The 21,616-nt window shown below is 41.2% G+C and overlaps 1 protein-coding gene across 1 annotated transcript in view; it reads left to right on the forward strand.

Moving 5' to 3' along the window:
* Positions 1–21,616, forward strand: part of CDK15 (cyclin dependent kinase 15) — a 92,185-nt gene that overhangs the window by 40,725 nt on the left and 29,844 nt on the right. Inside the window, exons 9-10 of the mRNA XM_069579471.1 lie at positions 904–997; positions 11,693–11,756. Coding sequence (XP_069435572.1) covers positions 904–997; positions 11,693–11,756 — 158 coding nt within the window. The remainder of the gene's footprint in view (positions 1–903; positions 998–11,692; positions 11,757–21,616) is intronic.

Raw genomic sequence — 21,616 nt, forward strand, 5'->3', positions numbered from 1 at the left:
TATGTGTGGGGACATCAAACATGTCAGCATCAAAACTTGCTGAATGGGAGTCAGTGACTTTGAAGACAGGAGAGCTTTATTTCTTTCTTTATTTTTTAACTCTTAGGAAACCAAATGGTTGTGGAGAATAAGTGAATCAGACATGTTTAGCAATATTTTTTAAGCTGCAGTCAAAAGTGTAACTTGTACTTGCCAGGTCAGCCTAGGAGCCCAGCACCAATAACTCTTAGTTCTTTTATTTTAAGAAATAAGGATTATTTTAAGAAATACTGTATCATCAAACTCCTGGACAATACCATCGAAGGACGATATCATGGATATAAACACAGACATTAAACAGTCTTTGTCAAATGCTGAATGTTAGAAAGTTTGATGAGTACCTGAATCATTTCTTTCATTTAATATTTTTCATTGTACAAGTATGATAGTTGATGAAATAATCTGTCTGATTAAATTTGTAACAGCCCTTTCAATGAGTATAAAAGAAACATTCTGATCATGTCATAGTTTAACTTGTGGGTTTTTTTTGTTTGTTTGTTTCTTAAAAGTACATATAATAATGATGCTTCTTACAATGATAGCACCCTAGATTCAGTAAAAGAGGGTATTCAGTTTGGAGATTCTCCATCTCATAAAATAGATAGTTAATGAGCTTGAATGAACTAAAGTGTTTGCTATCTATACTGTGATCCTAAATGCCCAATGCACTCCATTTTAACAAAAACCTGCCAGCTGTTCTTATCTTTGTTTAACATAGGGACTTTTTTTGCCAAGACTTTTCTAGTGCATGGCCCGTATTTAATTATCCTCAAAATATTTCTTAAGAGATGAAATGCTAGTAGTTCGGTTTTGCATGTATGGTTTCCTTGAAAGTATTGGGTTGACTCTTATTTCCTTTTTTAGGGGTGCAGGCTGCATCTTTATTGAAATGTTCCAGGGTCAACCCTTGTTTCCTGGGGTTTCCAACATCCTTGAACAGCTGGAGAAGATCTGGGAGGTAAGAGAAGAATTCCTCTTTAGGAAGAAAAAATATATGCATATAAAACTTTGATCCAAATTTGCGTTAGAAACAAATGAAACAGTCCATCTGCTTTGAGAGAGTAAACCATATTTTGAGGTTGCGGAAACTGTGGTGTTTGCCAGGGGCTTAAGCACCTAGGGAATGAGTGGTCAGGAACCCCCCTTTTGTCCCATGGATGCCTTTGAATCCTCCTGCTCCTGATGACTCGTATCTCAACATCCCAGGGCAATTTCTGCCTTTACTAATTAAACACATCCCTTCCCTGCAATCCCCAGGTCTAAACCACATATTTGGCCATGGATCTTTGTCAACTGAAGATAAAACACTACATTTTCACAGAGCCCTGATAAAACAGAATGTTAACTTCCCATGTTAGTGTGAGAGAAATATACTACTTATGCTCCAAAACTAGATTTCTAAGGTGACAGGATGCTTATGTATGTGTGTTTCCACTTCTTTATTCATTTTTTATCCCTCCCTCATTTGCACCATTGGGGCTTTCCTGGTGGCTCAGTGGTAAAGAATCTGCCTGCCACGCCGGAGACTCGGATTCGATCCCTGGGTTGGGAAGATCCCCTGAAGGCTGGCATGGCAACCCACTCCAGTGTGTATTCTTGCCTGGAGAATCCCATGGACAGAGGAGCCTGGTAGGCTATAGTCCATAGGTAGGGTTGCAAAGAGTCAGACACAACTGAAGCAACTTAGCACGCACATGCACGCAGTTGCACATTATGTACTTCATTTTTATGTCCCTTGTAGCTTATATTTTTGGGTTTCCCTGGTGGTTCAGTGGTAAAGAATTCGCTTGCCAATGCAGGAGATGACAGTTTGATCCCTGGGTCAGGAAGATCCCCTGGAGAAGAAAATGGCAACCCACTCCAGTATTCTTGTCTGGGAAATCTCAAGGATAGAAGATACCAGCAGGCTACCATCCATGGGGTCACAAAAGAGTTGGACATGACTTAGCAACTAAACAACAGCAGTGATAGTCATTTACATGTGGCTCTCTTTTTCTGATGATTTTAAAATTGTGGTTAAATATATATAGCATAAAATTTACCATTCTAACCATTTTAAAAGTACAGTTTATAACATTAAATACATTCACCTTGCTGTGCAACCATCACCACCATCCATTTCCAAAACTTTTCATCATCCCCAACAGCAGCTCTGTATCCATTCAACCAGCCCCCCATTTTTCCTGCCTCTAGCCACTGGTAACCTCTCATCTACATTCTGTCTGTATGAAATTGCCCATTCTAGGTATTCATATAAGTGGAATCATACAGTATTTGTCCTTTGTGTCTGGCTTATTTCACTTAGCATAATGTTTTCAAGATCCATGTAGCATGTATCAAGTTCTTTAAACTGGGGTGGATAGGGTATTCCTTATATCCTGGATTCTGCTTCCTTTCAAGTTTGCTTGTTTCAAGCAAGCTTCTAGAGCATTCTTGCTAACAGCCTCCCAATCAGGTATCTTGGGAAATAATGCAAAGTGGGATTTTTGTGTGCAGGTGAGGAAACTAATCTTTTCTCGAACCCTTCATGATTTTGACTTAATGTCACCAAACATTTTGCCTTGAGGAATAATATAAAATTTCATTTTTGAATTATGTTTCCACTGTGGAGTCCTTCATTTTAAAAATTAAAAAAGGGGGGTACTTCCCTGGTGGTCCAGTGGCTAAGACCCTGTGCTTCCAATGCAGGGAGCCCGGGTTTGATCCCTGTTCAGGGAATTAGATCTCACATGCCACAACAAAAGATCCATTGTGCTGCAGCTGAGACTTGGCACAGCCAAATAAGTAAAAATAAATAAATAAATATTTGTAAAAGCCCATGTAAAAAACGCTTATATCATTTTTTTACAGTTGAATTTTACAACATGAAGGTGAGGATAATCCTCAGGAAACTTAAGAAAAAGGAAGAGTTAGTTGCTAGTGTCTGGAGGGTCAATGACTCATATTTTTGAAGATATTCTGTGCAAACCAGTCTAGTACTACAGATTCATGACCCAGAAAACACAGTGTGTTGTGAATGCTGAAATAAAATGGCCTTTGTGAAATTCAGATATTTTATAGAGATTAATCACTGCCATTAAGTTTTCTTTTGGAAACATGGAGGATATAATGGAGGAACACAGGACAAATTGGGAAACATTCATACACTAAAAAAAATTTCAAGCCAAAGATTTTTCTTCCTCAGAATTTCCCTGCAAGACTGATAAGTGCTACTGATAAAACTTACCTTCAAAAAGTATCACTGGGTTCCATAACATCGTCTAAGCTGGAGGTTCAGTTCAGTTCAGTTCAGTCGCTCAGTTGTGTCCGACTCTTTGCGACGCCATGAATCACAGCACACCAGGCCTCCCTGTCCATTACCAGCTCCCAGAGTTCACTCACACTCACGTCCATCAAGTCGGTGATGCCATCCAGCCATCTCATCCTCTGTTGTCTCCTTCTCCTCCTGCCCCTAATCCCTCCCAGCATCAGAGTCTTTTCCAATGAGTCAACTCTTTGTATAAGGTGGCCAAAGTACTGGAGTTTCAGCTTTAGCATCAGTCCTTCCAATGAACACCCAGGACTGATCTCCTTCAGAATGGACTGGTTGGATCTCCTTGCAGTCCAAGGGACTCTCAAGATCTTCTCCAACACCACAGTTCAAAAGCATCAATTCTTCAGCACTCAGTTTCTTCACAGTCCAACTCTCACATCCATACACGACCACTGGAAAATCCATAGCCTTGACTAGACGGACCTTTGTTAGCAAAGTAATATCTCTGCTTTTCAATAGGCTATCTAGGTTGGTCATAACTTTCCTTCCAAGGAGTAAGCATCTTTTAATTTCATGGCTGCAGTCACCATCTGCAGTGATTTTGGAGCCCAAAAAACTAAAGTCTGACACTGTTTCCACTGTTTCCCCATCTATTTCCCATGAATGGATGGGGCCAGATGCCATGATCTTAGTTTTCTGCATGTTGAGCTTTAAGCCAACTTTTTCACTCTCCTCTTTCACTTTCATCAAGAGGCTTTTTAGTTCCTCTTCACTTTCTGCCATAAGGGTGGTGTCATCTGCATATCTGAGGTTATTGATATTTCTCCCGGCAATCTTGATTCCAGCTTGTGCTTCTTCCAGCCCAGTGTTTCTCATGATGTGCTCTGTATATAAGTTAAATAAGCAGGGTGACAATGTACAGCCTTGATGTACTCCTTTTCCTATTTGGAACCAGTCTATTGTTCCATGTCCAATTCTAACTGCTGCTTCCTGACCTGCATACAGGTTTCTCAAGAGGCAGGTCAGGTGGTCTGGTATTCCCATCTGTTTCAGAATTTTCCACAGTTTCTTGTGATCCACACAGTCAAAGGCTTTGGCATAGTCAATAAAGCAGAAATAGATGTTTTTCTGGAACTCTCTTGCTTTTTCCAGATTCAGCGGATGTTGGCAGTTTGATGTCTGGTTCCTCTGCCTTTTCTAAAACCAGCTTGAACATCTGGAAGTTCATGGTTCACATATTGCTGAAGCCTGGCTTGGAGAATTTTGAGCATTACTTTACTAGCATGTGAGATCAGTGCAATTGTGCGGCAGTTTGAGCATTCTTTGGCATTGCCTTTCTTTAGGATTGGAATGAATAGTGACCTTTTCCGGTCCTGTGGCCACTGCTGAGTTTTCCAAATTTGCTGGCATATTGAGTGCAGCACTTTCACAGCATCATCTTTCAGGATTTGAAATAGCTCAACTGGAATTGATCACCTCCACTAGCTTTGTTCATAGTGATGCTTTCTAAGGCCCACTTGACTTCACATTCCAGGATGTCTGGCTCTAGATGAGTGATCACACCATCATGATTATCTGGGTTGTGAAGATCTTTTTTGTACAGTTCTTCTGTGTATTCTTGCCACCTCTTCTTAATATCTTCTGCTTCTGTTAGGTCCATACCATTTCTGTCCTTTATGGAGCCCATCTTTGCATGAAATGTTCCCTTGGTATCTCTAATTTTCTTGAAGAGATCTCTAGTCTTTCCCATTCTGTTCTTTTCCTCTATTTCTTTTCATTGATCACTGAGGAAAGCTTTCTTATCCCTCCTTGCTATTCTTTGGAACTCTGCCTTCAGATGCTTATACCTTTCCTTTTCTCCTTTGCTTTTCACTTCTCTTCTTTTCACAGCTATTTGCAAGGCCTCCTCAGACAGCCATTTTGCTTTTTTGCATTTCTTTTCCATGGGTATGGTCTTGATCCCTGTCTCCTGTACAGTGTCATGAACCTCCGTCCATAGTTCACCAGGCACTCTATCTATCAGATCTAATCCCTCAAATCTATTTCTCACTTCCACTGTATAATCATAAGGAATTTGATTTAGGTCATACCTGAATGGTCTAGTGGTTTTCCCTGCTTTCTTCAACTTAAGTCTTAATTTGGCAATAAGTAGTTCATGATCTGAGCCAAAGTCAGCTCCTGGTCTTGTTTTTGCTGACTGTATAGAGCTTCTCCATCTTTGGCTACAAAGAATATAATCAATCTGATTTCAGTCTTGTCCATCTGGTGATGTCCATGTGTAGAGTCTTCTCTTGTGTTGTTGGAAGAGGGTGTTTGCTATGACCAGTGCATTCTCTTGGCAAAACTGTTAGCCTTTGCCCTGCTTCGTTCCTTATTCCAAGGCCAAATTTGCCTGTTACCTGTTCTTGACTGTTCTTGCCTGTTCTTGACTTCCTACTTTTGCGTTCCAGCCCCCTATAATGAAAAGGACATCTTTTTTTGGGTGTTAGTTCTAAAAGATCTTGTAGGTCTTCATAGAACTGTTCAACTTCAGCTTCTTCAGCATTACTGGTTGGAGCATAGACTTAGATTACTGTGATATTGAATGGTTTGCCTTGGAAACGAACAGAGATCATTCTGTCGTTTTTGACATTGCATCCAAGTACTGCATTTTGGACTCTTTTGTTGACCATGATGGCTACTCCATTTCTTCTAAGTGATTCCTGCCCACAGTAGTAGATATAATGGTCATCTGAGTTAAATTCACCCATTCCAGTCCATTTTAGTTCGCTGATTCCTAGAATGTTGACGTTCACTCTTGCCATCTCCTGTTTGACTACTTCCAATTTGCCTTGATTCATGGACCTAACATTCCAGGTTCCAATGCAATATTGCTCTTTACAGCATCGGACCTTGCTTCTATCACCAGTCACATCCACAAGTGGGTATTGTTTTTGCTTTGGCTCCATCCCTTCATTCTTTCTGGAGTTATTTCCCCACTGATCTTCAGTAGCGTGTTGGGCACCTACTGACCTGGGGAGCTCCTCTTTCAGTATCCTATCATTTTGCCTTTTCATACTGGAGGTAGCCTAATGTAAATAACAGCTTTTAAGCTGAACATGTGAATTCTAGCCATTTTTCAGCTAAATGAACATGTGCAAGTTATAGAATCCCTCTGAGCTTCAGTTTCCTCTTCTGTTACATGGGGCTGGTGATAATGATTTTATAACCTTGCTATGAGAATTTTAAAAGATCATGTGAGTAACAAGCACCATGTACCCTAAGTGCTCAACGAATGTTTGCTGTCTTTCTCTCTCGGAGAAATTATTATTTTTTTAAAAAATATTGTTTTATTTCACTGCACCAGGTCTTAGCCATGGCCTGAGGGATCTTTGATCCACCATGCAGGTTCTTTACTTGCAGTATGCAAAGTCTTAGTCACGGCATGTGGGATCTACTCCCCCAACAGGGATTGAACCCAGGCCCCCTGCATTGGGCGCTCAGAATCTTAACCCCTGGACCACTGGGGAAGTCCCTCGGAGAAATTATTTTCCTAGCGATGTTTCAAAGACCAACCAAACTGTTGACAGGCATTTCCTAATATTTAACCTAATTGTTCTATTCTCTCTGTTAGTTTCTTGTCCACATTAGAGGAAGCAGAATTAACCCTGCTTAGATCTGACCCTGTAAAAGTGATCTTCTACACACTTGAAAAGTTTTTCCCATTCATTTATTCAGGAAGCAATATCATTGGGTACTCATTATCTTATAAGATGTTACAAGACATTGGAAAAATGGAAAGAATAGGAAAAACGCATAATCTGTGCTTTGAGCTGTTGTTCATCTAGGTGGGGTGATGGTGGTATATAAGTAAATACATGCCAAACAAACATGAACTATGTATAGATGCAAAAGATGTATGTATAACTAGATAGTTAATAACAATTTTAATAGTGAGATTAGGTATACCATTAGGATATTTGAAAAGTTGTATATAAGTTGGTTTTTTAAAACATTACTTCCTATTTTTAAATGACTGTGTTCTTAAAGCAACCATTTTATAGTTCTTGGCATTTAGTGCAGCCCTTAGAAATCATAGATCAGAAAAAAATGAGTTATGACACTTCCCAGAATCTGATGGTTTTCTAGTTATTGGATCAGGTTTCCAGGACTGGTCTTGGTGACTGTCCCTGGCCATCTGAAGGATGTTTTAGGTATTAATAACTCAGTAAGTGAGAAGTTTGGACTTGTATCTGGACATAAAATACTCAAACATGAGTGATGCAACCAAAGCAAGCACATCTTAACAAAGGGGTCCAATAGGTCTTACCCAGGTCGCCATGTTCATGTCTAACATTATGCTTATCACACTGAAATAAATCAGAAGGACTTTATTGTGACATTTATGACAACTCATTAAACCTTAAAACAAGCAAACACATTAGAAATAACACTGGCATGATGTTGGAGTCGTGAGTTCCAAACTCAGCTCTAACTTGAGGTTAGGAGGTAAAGCAAGTCTCACAAACTAATTTGTCAGGTCTTTAGTGTCTTCTGGTGTATTTGGTTTTCTGACTCCTGAACTTGTGACCTCTTTGAACAAAGTGTTATGAGAATATTATAGCTCCTATCACTTTTAATCATAACGTTCTTCTCTGTTTATTAAGTCTCCCCCTCCTCCACTTCTAAAGTTATTTCTCAAGCTTATAGACTTGCCTAGCTCATTGTTGCACTCCAGTACTCTTGCCTGGAGAATCCCATGAACGGGGGGGCCTGGTAGGCTGCAGTCCATGGGGTCGCAAAGAGTCGGACACGACTGAGCGACTTCACTTTCAGCAGCAGCAGCTCATTGTTGAGCTCCAGATTGTACTGATCAGGAGATAGTTCCATATCGCTTAGCTCTCTCCTTACTGGGCACCAGGAGGTCAGATTCATTATGTCTCGTTTCCCTCCTTCTTCTGTCCAGGCAAGTAGAGGCCCCAGTTTTGTTACCACATCTATAGTTTCATGCTCTGAGAACAAGGAAGAAACATATTCATCAGTGTGTTGTCTATTATACTATTTCATCCCAAGTAGCTTGGAAATTCAAACACTCCAAATGGCTCCTGAATTGTGGTTTACTAAAAATGGTGTACATAGACAAAAAAGGAAAGCTGCTTCAGGCTCTGTGATACGTGATGGAGGGACTAGTGGATATCTCCCAACCTCTAATCACAACTTTTCTTTACATTTATTTTGAGATCTCATTCTGGAGAAGTCCTGAATCTTTATTTTATCATATTTCTGAAATACCCCTAGCTGTGTATGTATGTGTGTGCGTTTACACCTGAATGGCTACCATCAATTTTTGATCAATTTTTTAGAAATATAATTCTTTCAATAAATATTTTTAGCAAATAATACCGGATGTAGCTCTAAAATCCAAATAAAATAAACTATGCAGACTTTAAAGCCATTAATCAAAATGCCTTCAGTTTCCATTTCAACAAAGGCAGAAAACAGCCTCTGCAGCCCACTGTGGTTTCAAACATAGCACTCACTAACTGCCTTTTAAGAACCTTCAGGGAGAGAGTAAATCAACTATTTTTGGTTTTCAGTTTCCCAGTCAGTGAAGTGGAGATTTAGTAATTTTCTCAAGTGAAAATGAACTCAATAATTTTCAAATAAAAACTGAGCATCAAATTTCCACATAAAGGATATTGAATTATTATTTAAACTTTTAAAATCTCAAAGCTTAAAGCTTTTAGCACAATATTCTAAAATTGTTGGTATCCATTGTTGGCTTTAATTACACAATAATACAAAGTACCCAACAATTCTGGTAACTTTTGCCTTAGAGAAAATATGGATGCAGTCATTATTTATTTCCTTTATTGCTTTCTCTTCATTATCTTTGCTCTTGTCATTTTCTTGCCAGGCAACAGAAGATGTAGGGGTATTTGTGAATCATTCTGCCCACTTGTTTACACACACATCTTTGCAAATACATAAGATGGCAGTTTAGCAAAGAAGAATTAACTCCCCATCCTTTGGCCCTCTCCCACAAAAGAAGAATTAGTCCAGTTGGTTTTTCAAAATGGATTCCAGGATTCTCAGTGTTCCCTCTGGCTTGGGGTGGCTGCTAGGAAAAGCTCATAATCCTCTCAGTAACTTTTCAATTTGTTTAGGGAATGGATCAAAGAAAGAAGCTTCTACTGGGTGGCTTGATTTTTTTTTTCATTATTATATGAGGGAAAATGGCACTTTGATAGCTTTTGTTTGAGGACAAGCTTAACAAGCACCACAAAGTATACTTCTCAGCCAGAGTCTTACTCAGCTAACTGGTACGTATTAAGAGGCTTCCAATTCCTCATCAATTTTTATCAGTCGAGGCTTCCCAGGTGGTGCAATGATAAAGAATCTACCTGCCGGTGCAAGACACACAAGAGACACAGGTTCATTCCCTAGGTTGGCAAGATCACCTGGAGTAGGAAGTCAGTCATTGTTGGGCAGTTGATGTTCTGCCATAACAACTGGACCAGCATCTGTCTCCAGCATTTTACAAATGGCTTCACTAGGCTTCTTCTATGAGAGATGCTTGTATTGAGGCATGCTTCCCAGAAGAGCTATATTGTAGTGGTGTATGAAAGCTACTAATGTTTCATTAGTATTTCACAAAAACAATATTATTCCAGCTCCCAACTGACATTGAGCATTTATGATTATCTTAAAAGAATGGTAAGGTTTTGTCTAGAAGGGAACTCAGAGTAACAGAATCATTTAAAATCTGAAGTATTTTGACTTTAAATTCTAAAAGATTTTTCTTTTCATAGTAATTAAAAAGTAAAGCTTCAGTTTAGTAACTCAGAGCATAAATGAGCTCTTTTTCAAGCAATGTTGTTACTATTATGATCCACCAGTTAAAAACCAAATACTATATTCCAAACTGCTGGGCCACAGAGAAAAAAAGCAGATAAGATGAATTCAGTAGAAAAGACTAGGTTAGGTTTAGGATCATTTTTAGCCAACATTCCACTGCCTAAAGGTCAGTAATCTGAATCCTTTTTAATTTGAGCACATTGGTGAACAGCTGAATGCCCATGCTGAGGCATAATTTAAACTGTCAAGTGTCTCCTGTTGAGATATATATATACAGAGAGTTATCCAATGTAAGGCAAAGGGACACTTTGCCACTCACGTCTTTCTATATTTCCAACTCTAAAAATAGCATCCCAACCTATGGTGATCATGCATTCATACAGTAGACACACTTCATTTTACTGTGCTTTACTTTATTGCACTTTGCAGACATTGCTTTTTTAAAACAAATTGAAGGTTCGCAGCAACGCTTCCTTGTCAGATGACGGGTAGCAATTTTTTAGCAAGGAAGCATTTTTTTAATTAAGGCATGTACATTGGTTTTTAAATTAAGGTATGCACATTGCTCTGTTACACACTTAATAGACCATAATATAGTGTAAACATAACTTTTATATATACTGGGAAACCAAAAAATTTGTGTGACTCACATTATTACAGTATTAGCTTTATTGCCGTGGTCTGGAATTAAACCCAAAATATCTCTGAGATATGCCTGTAGATATTTAGGGATGAGAATATGACTTTAACCTTGAGAATATGAGAATATGGCATATAACCTTACTTTAAGTAACGTTATATGATCTGTATTAGTCAGGGTTCTCCACAGAAGTAGACCCAATGGGAGATATGGAAAGGTGTGTGTGTGTGTGTGTGTGTGTGTACACATAAGCCAATTCCCATGATATTTTATATACATATATATATATATATATATATATATATATATATATATATATAGTGATTTATCGTGGGAATTGGCTCATGTGATTTCATGGCGGCTGAGATATGTCCTCCGCAAGCTGGAAAACCAGGAAAGCTGGTGGTGTAAGTCAGTTTAAGGGGGCCACTAGTGTAAGTCCCAGAATCTGAAGGCCAGAGAACTAGGGGCTCCAAAGGCAAGAGAAGATGGATGTCCCAGCTCAAAAAGAGAGACAAAAAATGTGTGCTTCCTCCACTCTTTTGTTCTGTCCAGGCCCTCTAGCGATTAGACGATGCCACCGAAATTGGTGAGGGCAGTTCTCTTTATTCCGTCTACTGATTCAAATACTAACCTCTTCCAGAAACACCCTCGCAGTCACACTCAGAAATAATGTTTTATCGACTGTCTTGGGCATCCTTTAGTCCAGTCAAGTTGACACACAGGACCATGGAAATATACTGCAATTTTGCCTGTGAAACTACAAATGTTGGGAACACTAAAATTTCTTTCTTGTACACATCAGCTGGCACAGTGTGACATACATCCAGTTTTTCCCTGTTCCTCCCCGATGTGTCCTCCATGTCTCCATACCTGCTCCATCCACTTCATCTCTCCCCGCATCTTTCTTTGTCTTTATATAGGTGCTGGGAGTCCCTACAGAGGATACCTGGCCTGGAGTTTCCAAGCTACCTAACTACAACCCAGGTAATATTGATTTGAGCTTCCAAAAGCTCTATGAGTTATCGGTGTGAGAGCACTGGCCACACAAGCTATTTTCCTTTCATTGTTAACAGTGTAGACAGATTTTTAGACTCTTACATTCCCTGACTAATCTTTTTATGAGGAAAACATTGAAATAGTAGCCAAGGTTAGATCAGTTTTCCAGCTCTGTAAAACACAAGAAACAAGCGGAATAACAATTGGGAATGACTATTACTGTGGACTCCACATCCATTTCCAAACACCCAATGGTTTAAATGGAAAACTCAAAAGAAGGTCTCATTTTTGAGCCCAATGACTATCATTGAGTCTATTTGCTAGATTATTGTACTTCATAAAGTATAAAAAGAAAGCTAGAGGGGAAATAGAGGCTCCCTGGGCCTAGGACAGGCCAGGTAAGATGTCTCTAGATTATACAAGAGTTCATCCATTGTCTCTAGACCTAACACTTTGTCATTTTCTGTCCCATATTTGGTCCTCCAAGACTGGCTCCTGGGGGTGGATTTGGAAGTGTTGCAATTATTCCAAGGGGGATGTTTTCGAGAAATGGTCCCAAGGACATTCCAGAGAGGTCAGATCACCGAATTGTCACTTCAAGGACATTGAAACAAAAGAGAGAAAGCAAGCAATGAGCGATAGGATGAAGGACCACATCATGGCCATACCAGAGCTGGACTCTCGCAGGCAGGATTAAAGGGGAGGTAGATATGTATAGTGCAGGAGACCTAGGTTCGATCCCTGGATTGGGAAGATCCCTTGGAGAAGGTAAAGACTACCCACTCCAGTATTCTGGCCTGGAGAATTCCATGAACTATATAGTCCATGGGGTCGCAAAAAGTCAGACCTGACTGAATGACTTTCACTTTCACTTTCAGATATGTACACGATTAGGGAGAATGTGGCCCAAGTTTGATTTTCCAGTCTTTATATCTTTCCATTGTCCCATAACTAAAAATGAAATTTCCCCAAATTGTTGTATTACTAACTTTGGTATAAGCTTATCCTGGAAGGGTTTTTATGAGAGTAAGAAATTGTAAGAAAATTTAAAAGGCAATTAAAGTGGAAAACAAAAGACATAGAAGGCTAGGAATTTTCTTTTTTCCTCCAGCATCTCATACTTTTATTCAAACAGCTGTATATAGGGTTTAGTCATCTTGAACTGACTAAGATTATGGAACACCTACAGCAGCTAAAGACCAACTCTAAAATCATTTCAGTTGCTTTGTGAATGATCTATATGCATTGCTAGATGGGGTTTGGATCATTTACAAATAGGTTGCCATTTCTAATTAGCACTAGAGAAAAATGTCACTCTCTCACCTTAGGGCTTGGAATAATGCCTTTTCCATTTGGTCTGAGACAGAGAGAAAAAAGACCAGGCTTCTCATAGAGATGATGGTCCAGTTGACAATAGAGCCTTTCTCCAGGTGCTTCAGTTTCTAGGAGAACTGGGTCTCATCTTTTTCCACCCTGCCTGTACCCCTCCCTACCTACTCTGCTCTCCAGGTGAAAATGGGACCCCTTAGCTTCCTAAAGTAGGTGCAGGCAGAAGTTTAGGGTCACAGATGGGTTGTAGAAAATAATTGGAATGATCTCAACACAAAGCTGCCACGGTGAGCATATGCTATTCCCTCAAACTTGAACTATTTGGGTTTCAAGTTGATTCCAGCAATAAACAGTGATCCTTGGTGAGAACAATAATGAAAGGAACTTGTCCAAAATGCTTTCCTGCCAGATTCTGTACTAAATAAGATAACTGGGTTCCAATAAACCAGTGAAAAATATGTTGCATTTTTCATTTTGTTGTCATTCCAAAGTAATATGCAATTTCTTATTTATGAAGAGAATTTTCCAGGCCCAACATCAATAGGGTTCATACTTTGCATTGTTTTTCTAGTAAGGATTCAATTTAATTTAAATAAGTCAAAAATTTTGAGCACCTGCTATCTGCCAGGCATTGTGTTATATGCTGGGCCTGCATAGATGAATTTGGCACATTCTTGGATCTCTAAGAGGTTGGGTTTGTAGTCACTCACCCACAGTCTTTCACCAGTTCAGCTTATGAGAGGGTGTTCATTTGCAAACCCCACTTCCATGGGCTTGGACAGTGTATAGACCATGGGTCCAGCTAGGCTTATGGAGGGAAGCAAATTGTAACCTTAGTCACAGGCAAGATGTTGTAAACTTGAGCTTGTAAATCTTAGAAGTCCAGCATATCCTGAGCGTGGGGTCAGTACTACTGATAGCTCAATCATAAGGAGTATGTTTTAAAACAACCACCCACATATGTGTTCCTGGAACATCCCCTTATGTGAATTAAGAAGTCCCTTCAAGCCATCCCCTACCCACCTCCATCCCCAAGCCACTGCTGCTATTTGCAGGCACTTGAGCTCTAGTGATTAAGGGACCAGAAGAGTGTATGGGAGCCAGATAAACATCACAGAGAACCGTTAACACCATTCTTGATGAGATTTCCATTCCTTTCCTTTTCATTCCCCGGGCCCCCAAACTTTGAATTCAGCAGTACAATCACTCTGAGGAAGCTGGAGAGCTCAGAACCTAAAGAACCATCCAGTGTCCATCTGCGTCCACTCTGCCCTTTCCAGACCTTGTCTGGACTATGTATGAACAACACAGTTTCTATTTATACAGGTTTTTTTAAAAGACGCCTGGTGCTGACCCAGCTGGACAGGTTTCTCTGACCAGTTACCTCTTTTCTTGGGGTGATGATGAGCAGGTTGTCAGTTTTCTCACCATCAATTTAGACTCCCTTGCCAGACTAAATCTAGCCGAGGAAAGAGAGGTATATAATTTTATACCCTAGTCTTTCTTTCCTTCTTTCTTTCCTTCCTTCTCTTCCCCACCCCACCCCCCATTTTAAGCAAGCTGGCTGAGAACTCCGTGTCTTCCACTTCAAAGGGCCAGTTGTCTTATTTTGATGTGGGCAGATTGAGAAGTAGGCTTTGAAAAGTAGGCTTTTTTTGTTTAATCTTTTCTCCTGGGATAGCTTTCAGAGCAATATATCCAAGTGTCAGTGAGAGGGTTCTGACGAGCACGGATTCCCAGACTCTCAGCAGGATCATTCTCTAACAGAAATATAAAAGTGAAATATTAAAAACCCTGGAACGTGAACTCCATCTGCAGAGTAGCCAGTGTCTTGCCTTGCTTGCACCATGGGAAAAAAAGATCTCCTTGAAAAAAGAGGGAGGAGAAAAAAAAGTGCTTTGAGTAAGAGGTTTACAGGTTTAGTAGAGCATAGTAACATCCCCTCAAAGAAGTGGGTGTTGCTCCGTGACCCCCCAAAACGCTCTTCCTTTGACTCAGCCGCCAGAACACTCGCCCTCCCCAGCAACACACCCCCTTTTCACATGCTAACTGAGGCGCCTGTGATTGGCTGAACAATAAACTGGTCACACTTGCTAAAGGCCTGCCATCTTGCACACAATCAGCCAAGACACATTAATCAAACTGGCGGGAACAGGGGTCTGTGCTGGCCTCCTGCAGGGGGGGAGGGGAGAAGTTCGGTGACCCTTAGTAAGAGTCCACAGGAAGCAGTGATAAAGAAGGCATGCTGGAGAAAGTCTAAAAAAGGTTAAAGCCCCAGTTGATGCCATGTCTGGGAAGCACTGGGTTTTTGACACAGAGGATCCCAGAAGCTTAGCGCAAACTGGATATTGGTCTTGACTGAAATCTGCCAGTACAACAGTAGTGTGAATTTAAAGGGTGGACCCCTATAGACATTCTTACAGAGCTTTCTCAGGCCTCTTAGCTTCCCCTCCCACTCCCAAGAAAATACCCCTCCCCTTTTTAGCCTCAAGCACTTTGGGCCCACCTGGACCGGATAAGAATAAAATGTACGAAAGGGGGAGAGATCCCTGGGTCAGGAAGATCCCTGGAGAAGGAAATGGCAACCCACTCCTATATTCTTGTCTGAAGAATCCCATGGACAGAGGAGCCTGGCGGGCTATATAGTCCATGGAGTCGCAAAAGTGTCAGACGTGACTTAGCAACTGAATAACAACAGCGAGGAACAGATGAACATTTCAGGAATAATTAAGACAAAGTATTGACTGGAAAGGTATTGGTCCTAAACTAAATATTTGGAGGACAATAAAAAGAGTTAATTTTGAGAGGAAAAGAAAAGTTAACATTTGTACTTTCAGTGGTAGTATCTCCTGACTTTTCCAAATTCCCTTTAAAAAGCTCTGCCAATGGCAATATAGAGCCAATAAGATCATACCTTAAAGACCAGTTTGCTAGAGGCTCCCATAAGGCTTTTAAGAGAATCAACTAAATATTTAGACATTTCTTAGGTAAAGTAAACAGAGGCCTTACTCCTCTGGACCTTGTCCAGTCACCATCTCATTAGATGCAAAGATCCTGTGATAAAGAAAAACTTTTTTTTTCCTGCCCACATGATTGCAGCCCAGTTGTGGTTTTTTAATGTGTCATTGATTGTTTCATCCAACTCCGTTTGCTCCCCTGAAAGGGTCTGTCGTGGCTCTGTTTGCTTCCTTAAACACGGTTTTTGAAAGCGCTCACGCTGTGTGAGCTCAAATCCTAGCATTAATGTACTGCTGGGTTCATTTCACCATGCTCAAAAGCGCCTAGTTTAAATCCCTCTCAATTCCATTTGAGGCACCAGAAGACTTTATCCTTCTCCACTAATGGTTCCAAGTTTACATCTAGATACTGGGGGTCAAGGACAGGAGAGGATTTAGAAATAACAGTGCATGACATTAGTCAATGCATTTGCCAAATTGGCAATTAGTTCCTGATGTGCGTGCAAAGCATTTTATTCCTGTCTCTTTGATGCCTGTTCCTGTTGAGAAGGGAATAGAATCCACAGAGGCCTTCAAACTTTTAAAGAAATATCTGCTGAAAATCATGCTTGATTTGTGACATGAGCTCAGCTGTAGGGAAGCATCCGGGATTATCCTGGTTCTTTCAGCCCCAGGAAAGAACGCCGCACATGGAAAGACTTTCCACTGGAAGAACTTAGTAGAAATCAAAAGGCAGGAAAGCGGTTCTAAAAGCCCTGCAGGGACCCAGATTCAGATGTCCTATAAACGATAGGCAAATGGATCCTGCTGACACCTAGTTTTTTTCAGTACGACTGCTTTTCCAGTTTTTGACCACCAGGGGGAAGCAAGAAATAACATGGGCGGAATACTGGCATCAGACAGCGTTAAAACACAGCCATCTAGCCCCACCCTGGGAATGTTTTCTTTTGACCTGAAATCCAGCGTGAGCACTTCACTTCACGTGACACCACTACAGGACAGAGGATGATTAAAAGTTTAAAATGATCTTTGTCCGTGTTGCGGTGACCAAGAGCTGCCATGCTTTGGGCTCAAAGGGGTCTGAGTATGTCTTTGTGTGTTTGCTGTGAACACAGCCTAAGCTGTGTGCATCGCATCCACTCGATTCAGTGAACCGCTAGACAAGGGAGTTGCTCAGTGGGCTGAACTAAGGGGAAGGATACTGATAAGAGAGATTTTAATAATCGGCATCAATTCCAGGAGTGGCAGGTCCACGCTCCATCTGGCATCCTCTGGGGGTGCTTGAGGAAGTTACTCTTTTCCAGTTCCTTAATCTGTAAAAGTGAGAAAGATCCTATGATTTAAAATATGTTCCCCCTGGGTTGGGAAGATTCCCTGGAGGAGAGCATGGCAACCCGCTCCAGTATTCTTGCCTGGAGAATCCCCATGAACAGAGGAGCCTGGCGGGCTACAGTCCATGAGGCCGCAAAGAGACAGAGAGACCAAGTGCAGCATAGCACAGCATACTGTCTGCTGGAGTCCATGCTGGTCAGAATAGCACAGTTTTGCACCTGAGGAAAGAGAAGCTTTCTCCCAGGTCCACCCAGAAGCATTTCCTAGGCTGGGAAATGGGTCCATCCAAAGCCAAACCTTGTTCTCCTTCTACTAACTATGTTATGTCCCTGTCTCATTATGCAGCCAACATAATGATTTGGTATGTGTATACGCTGCAAAATGATTACCACCACAAGTTCAGTCAACATCCGCAATGTCTAACTTTTAGGCAGTGCCCACCAAAAGGTAGCTCCCATCCTTTTTTTTTTTACACAATGTGGAAGTTCATTCAGCTGCTCAGTGACGCGTCAGGGTTTAGACTCAACGACAGGTGTGTGAGAGATGATGCTATGCCGGTTTCTTTCTGTTTGTATGTGTGTTCAGTTGCCCAGTTGTGTCCAACCGTGCGACCCCATGGACCGTAGCCAGCCAGGCTCTTTTATCCATGGAATTCTCCAGGCAAGAATACTGGAGTGGGTTGCCATTTCTTCCTCCAGGGGATCTTCCCAACCCAGGGATCAAACCCACATCTCTTATGTCTCCTGCACTGGGAGGTGGGTTCTTTACCACTAGTGCCACCTAAGAAGCCCCTTCTTTCTGTTTAGCTCCCTTAGAGTTCTTGACTTCCTTCTAGATATCAGGCAAACCTCCTAGGCCAGAACTGACTTGATTTTTGCTTGCTTGGGCTTAAACACTGCCTGAATTCACACACTGTAAGAGCTGACCTGCAATTTTCCAACACCTACCTGAGTCAGTCTGAGCACCTGTTAAAGCTGTCCCTTCTGGTGAAGGCTCCTTTCTCCTCATCCTGAACCACTGTGAGATGCTGTGGCCACAGGGCTCTTCCCCTGGAGACCTTTTTTATCTTCATGGTGGTCCTCCAGTAAGGACCGCTACATCACAGACGCCAATCGTGTTATCATCGTTGCTTTCACTTAAATCTCGATACAGTGGAAAGAGCACTAAAGGTTTCTGCAATGCAAACCTGACCACTTCCAGTGTTCCTAGTATCTTACACTTGCCCCTGTAACTGTCACATAAGAGTAAATAGGTATCTGTTGAATGAAATCAATAACCAGAGGTGAGGAACCCTGGGTTCCAGTTCCAACTGTATCCTCTGAACTAATAATCCTTGTTCTGCCTGCTTTATCAAGAAAGTACATGTAAGTTACTATTCACCTTTTGCTGGGTAAAATAGCTGTTGTTTATCTGCTAACATGGTTAGAAGAAGGAGAACATGGTTTGGCAGTGGACTGACCCGTTTCCCAACCTTGGAAATGCCTCTGTGTGGACCTGAGAGAAAGCTTCTCTTTCAGTTCAGTTCAGTCTATCAGTCGTGTCCGACTCTTTGTGACCCCATGAATCGCAGCACGCCAGGCCTCCCTGTCCATCACCAACTCCCGGAGTTCACTCAGACTCACGTCCACCGAGTCAGTGATGCCATCCAGCCATCTCATCCTCTGTCGTCCCCTTCTCCTCCTGCCCCCAATCCCTCCCAGCATCAGAGTCTTTTCCAATGAGTCAACTCTTCACATGAGGTGGCCAAAGTACTGGAGTTTCAGCTTTAACATCATTCCTTCCAAAGAAATCCCAGGGTTGATCTCCTTCAGAATGGACTGGTTGGATCTCTCTGCAGTCCAAGGGACTCTCAAGAGTCTTCTCCAACACCACAGTTCAAAAGCTCAATTCTTTGGTGCTCAGCCTTCTTCACAGTCCAACTCTCACATCCATACATGACTACTGGAAAAACCATAGCCTTGACTAGACTGACCTTTGTTGGCAAAGTAATGTCTCTGCTTTTGAATATGAGATCTAGGTTGCTCATAAATTTTCTTCCAAGGAGTAAGCGTCTTTTAATGTCATGGCTGCAGTCACCATCTGCAGTGATTTTGGAGCCCCCAAAAATAAAGTCTGCCACTGTTTCCCCATCTATTTCCCATGAAGTGATGGGACCGGATGCCATGATCTTTGTTTTCTTAATGTTGAGCTTTAGGCCAACTTTTTCACTCTCCACTTTCACTTTCATCAAGAGGCTTTTTAGTTCCTCTTCACTTTCTGCTATAAGGGTGGTGTCATCTGCATATCTGAGGTGATTGATATTTCTCCTGGCAATCTTGATTCCAGCTTGTGTTTCTTCCAGTCCAGCATTTCTCATGATGTACTCTGCATAGAAGTTAAATAAGCAGGGTGACAATATATAGCCTCGACGTACTCCTTTTCCTATTTGGAACCAGTCTGTCGTTCCATGTCCAGTTCTAACTGTTGCTTCCTGACCTACATACAGATTTCTCAAGAGGCAGATCAGGTGGTCTGGCATTCCCATCTCTTTCAGAATTTTCCACAGTTTCTTGTGATCCACACAGTCAAAGGCGTTGGCATAGTCAATAAAGCAGAAATAGATGTTTTTCTGGAACTCTCTTGCTTTTTCCATGATCCAGAGGATGTTGGCAATTTGCTCTCTGGTTCCTCTGCCTTTTCTAAAACCAGCTTGAACATCTGGAAGTTCATGGTTCACATATCGCTGAAGCCTGGCTTGGAGAATTTTGAGCATTACTTTACTAGCATGTGAGATGAGTGCAATTGTGTGGTAGTTTGAGCATTCTTTGCCATTGCCTTTCTTGGGAATTGGAATGAAAATTGACCTTTTCCAGTCCTGTGGCCACTGCTGAGTTTTCCAAATTTGCTGGCATATTGAGTGCAGCACTTTCACAGCATCATCTTTCAGGATTTGAAATAGCTCAACTGGAATTCTATCACCTCCACTAGCTTTGTTCGTAGTGATGCTTTCCAAGGCCCACTTGACTTCACATTCCAGGATGTCTGGCTCTAGATGAGTGATCACACCATCATGATTATTTGGGTTGTGAAGATCTTTTTTGTACAGTTCTTCTGTGTATTCTTGCCACCTCTTCTTACTATCTTCTGCTTCTGTTAGGTCCAGACCATTTCTGTCCTTTATCAAGCCCATCTTTGCATGAAATGTTCCCTTGGTATCTCTCATTCTCTTGAAGAGATCTCTAGTCTTTCCCATTCTGTTGTTTTCCTCTATTTCTTTGCATCGATCACTGAAGAAGGCTTTCTTATCTCTTCTTGTTATTCTCTGGAACTCTGTGCTTCTCTGACCAGAATGGATCCCAGCAGACAGTATAAGTTAGTATGAGTTAGGCACTTTACTGTAATATTGAATGGTTTGCCTTGGAAAAGACCCAAGATCATTCTGTCATTTTTGAGATTATACCCAAGTACTGCATTTTGGACTGTTTTGTTGACCATGAGGGCTACTCCATTTCTTCTATGGGATTCTTGTCCATAGTAGTAGATAGAATGGTCATCTGAATTAAATTGACCCATTCCCATCCATTTTAGTTCACTGATTCCTAAAATGTCAATGTTCACTCTTGGCCATCTCCTGTTTGACCACTTCCAATTTGCCTTGATACATGGACCTAACATTTCAGGTTCCTATGCAGTATTGTTCTTTTACCACATCAGACTTTACTTTCACCACAAGACACATCCACTGCTGGGCATTGTTTCTACTTTGGCTTACCCTTTTCATTCCTCCTGAGAAACCTGTATGCAGGTCAAGAAGCAACAATCAGAACCGGACATGGAACAACGGACGGGTTCCAAACTGGGAAAGGAGTGCATCAAGGCTGTATATTGTCACCCTGCTTATTTAACTTTATACTGAGTACATCATGTGAAATGCCAGGCTGGATGAAGCACAAGCTGGAATCAAGATTTCCGGGAGAAATATCAATAACCTCAGATATGCAGATGACATCACCCTTATGGCAGAAAGTGAAGAGGAGCTAAATACCCTCTTGATGAAAGTGAAAGTGGAGAGTGAAAAAGCTGGCTTAAAACTCAACATTCAAAAAACAGAAGTCGCAGCATCTAGTTCCATCTCTTCATGGCATATAGATGGGGAAACAATGGAAACAGTGACAGATTTTATTTTCTTGGGCTCCAAAATCACTGCAGATGGTGACTGCAGCCATGAAATTAAAAGGCACTCGCTCCTTA

The sequence above is a fragment of the Ovis canadensis genome, chromosome 2 (genome assembly GCF_042477335.2).
Source record: "Ovis canadensis isolate MfBH-ARS-UI-01 breed Bighorn chromosome 2, ARS-UI_OviCan_v2, whole genome shotgun sequence".
NCBI lineage: Eukaryota > Metazoa > Chordata > Mammalia > Artiodactyla > Bovidae > Ovis > Ovis canadensis.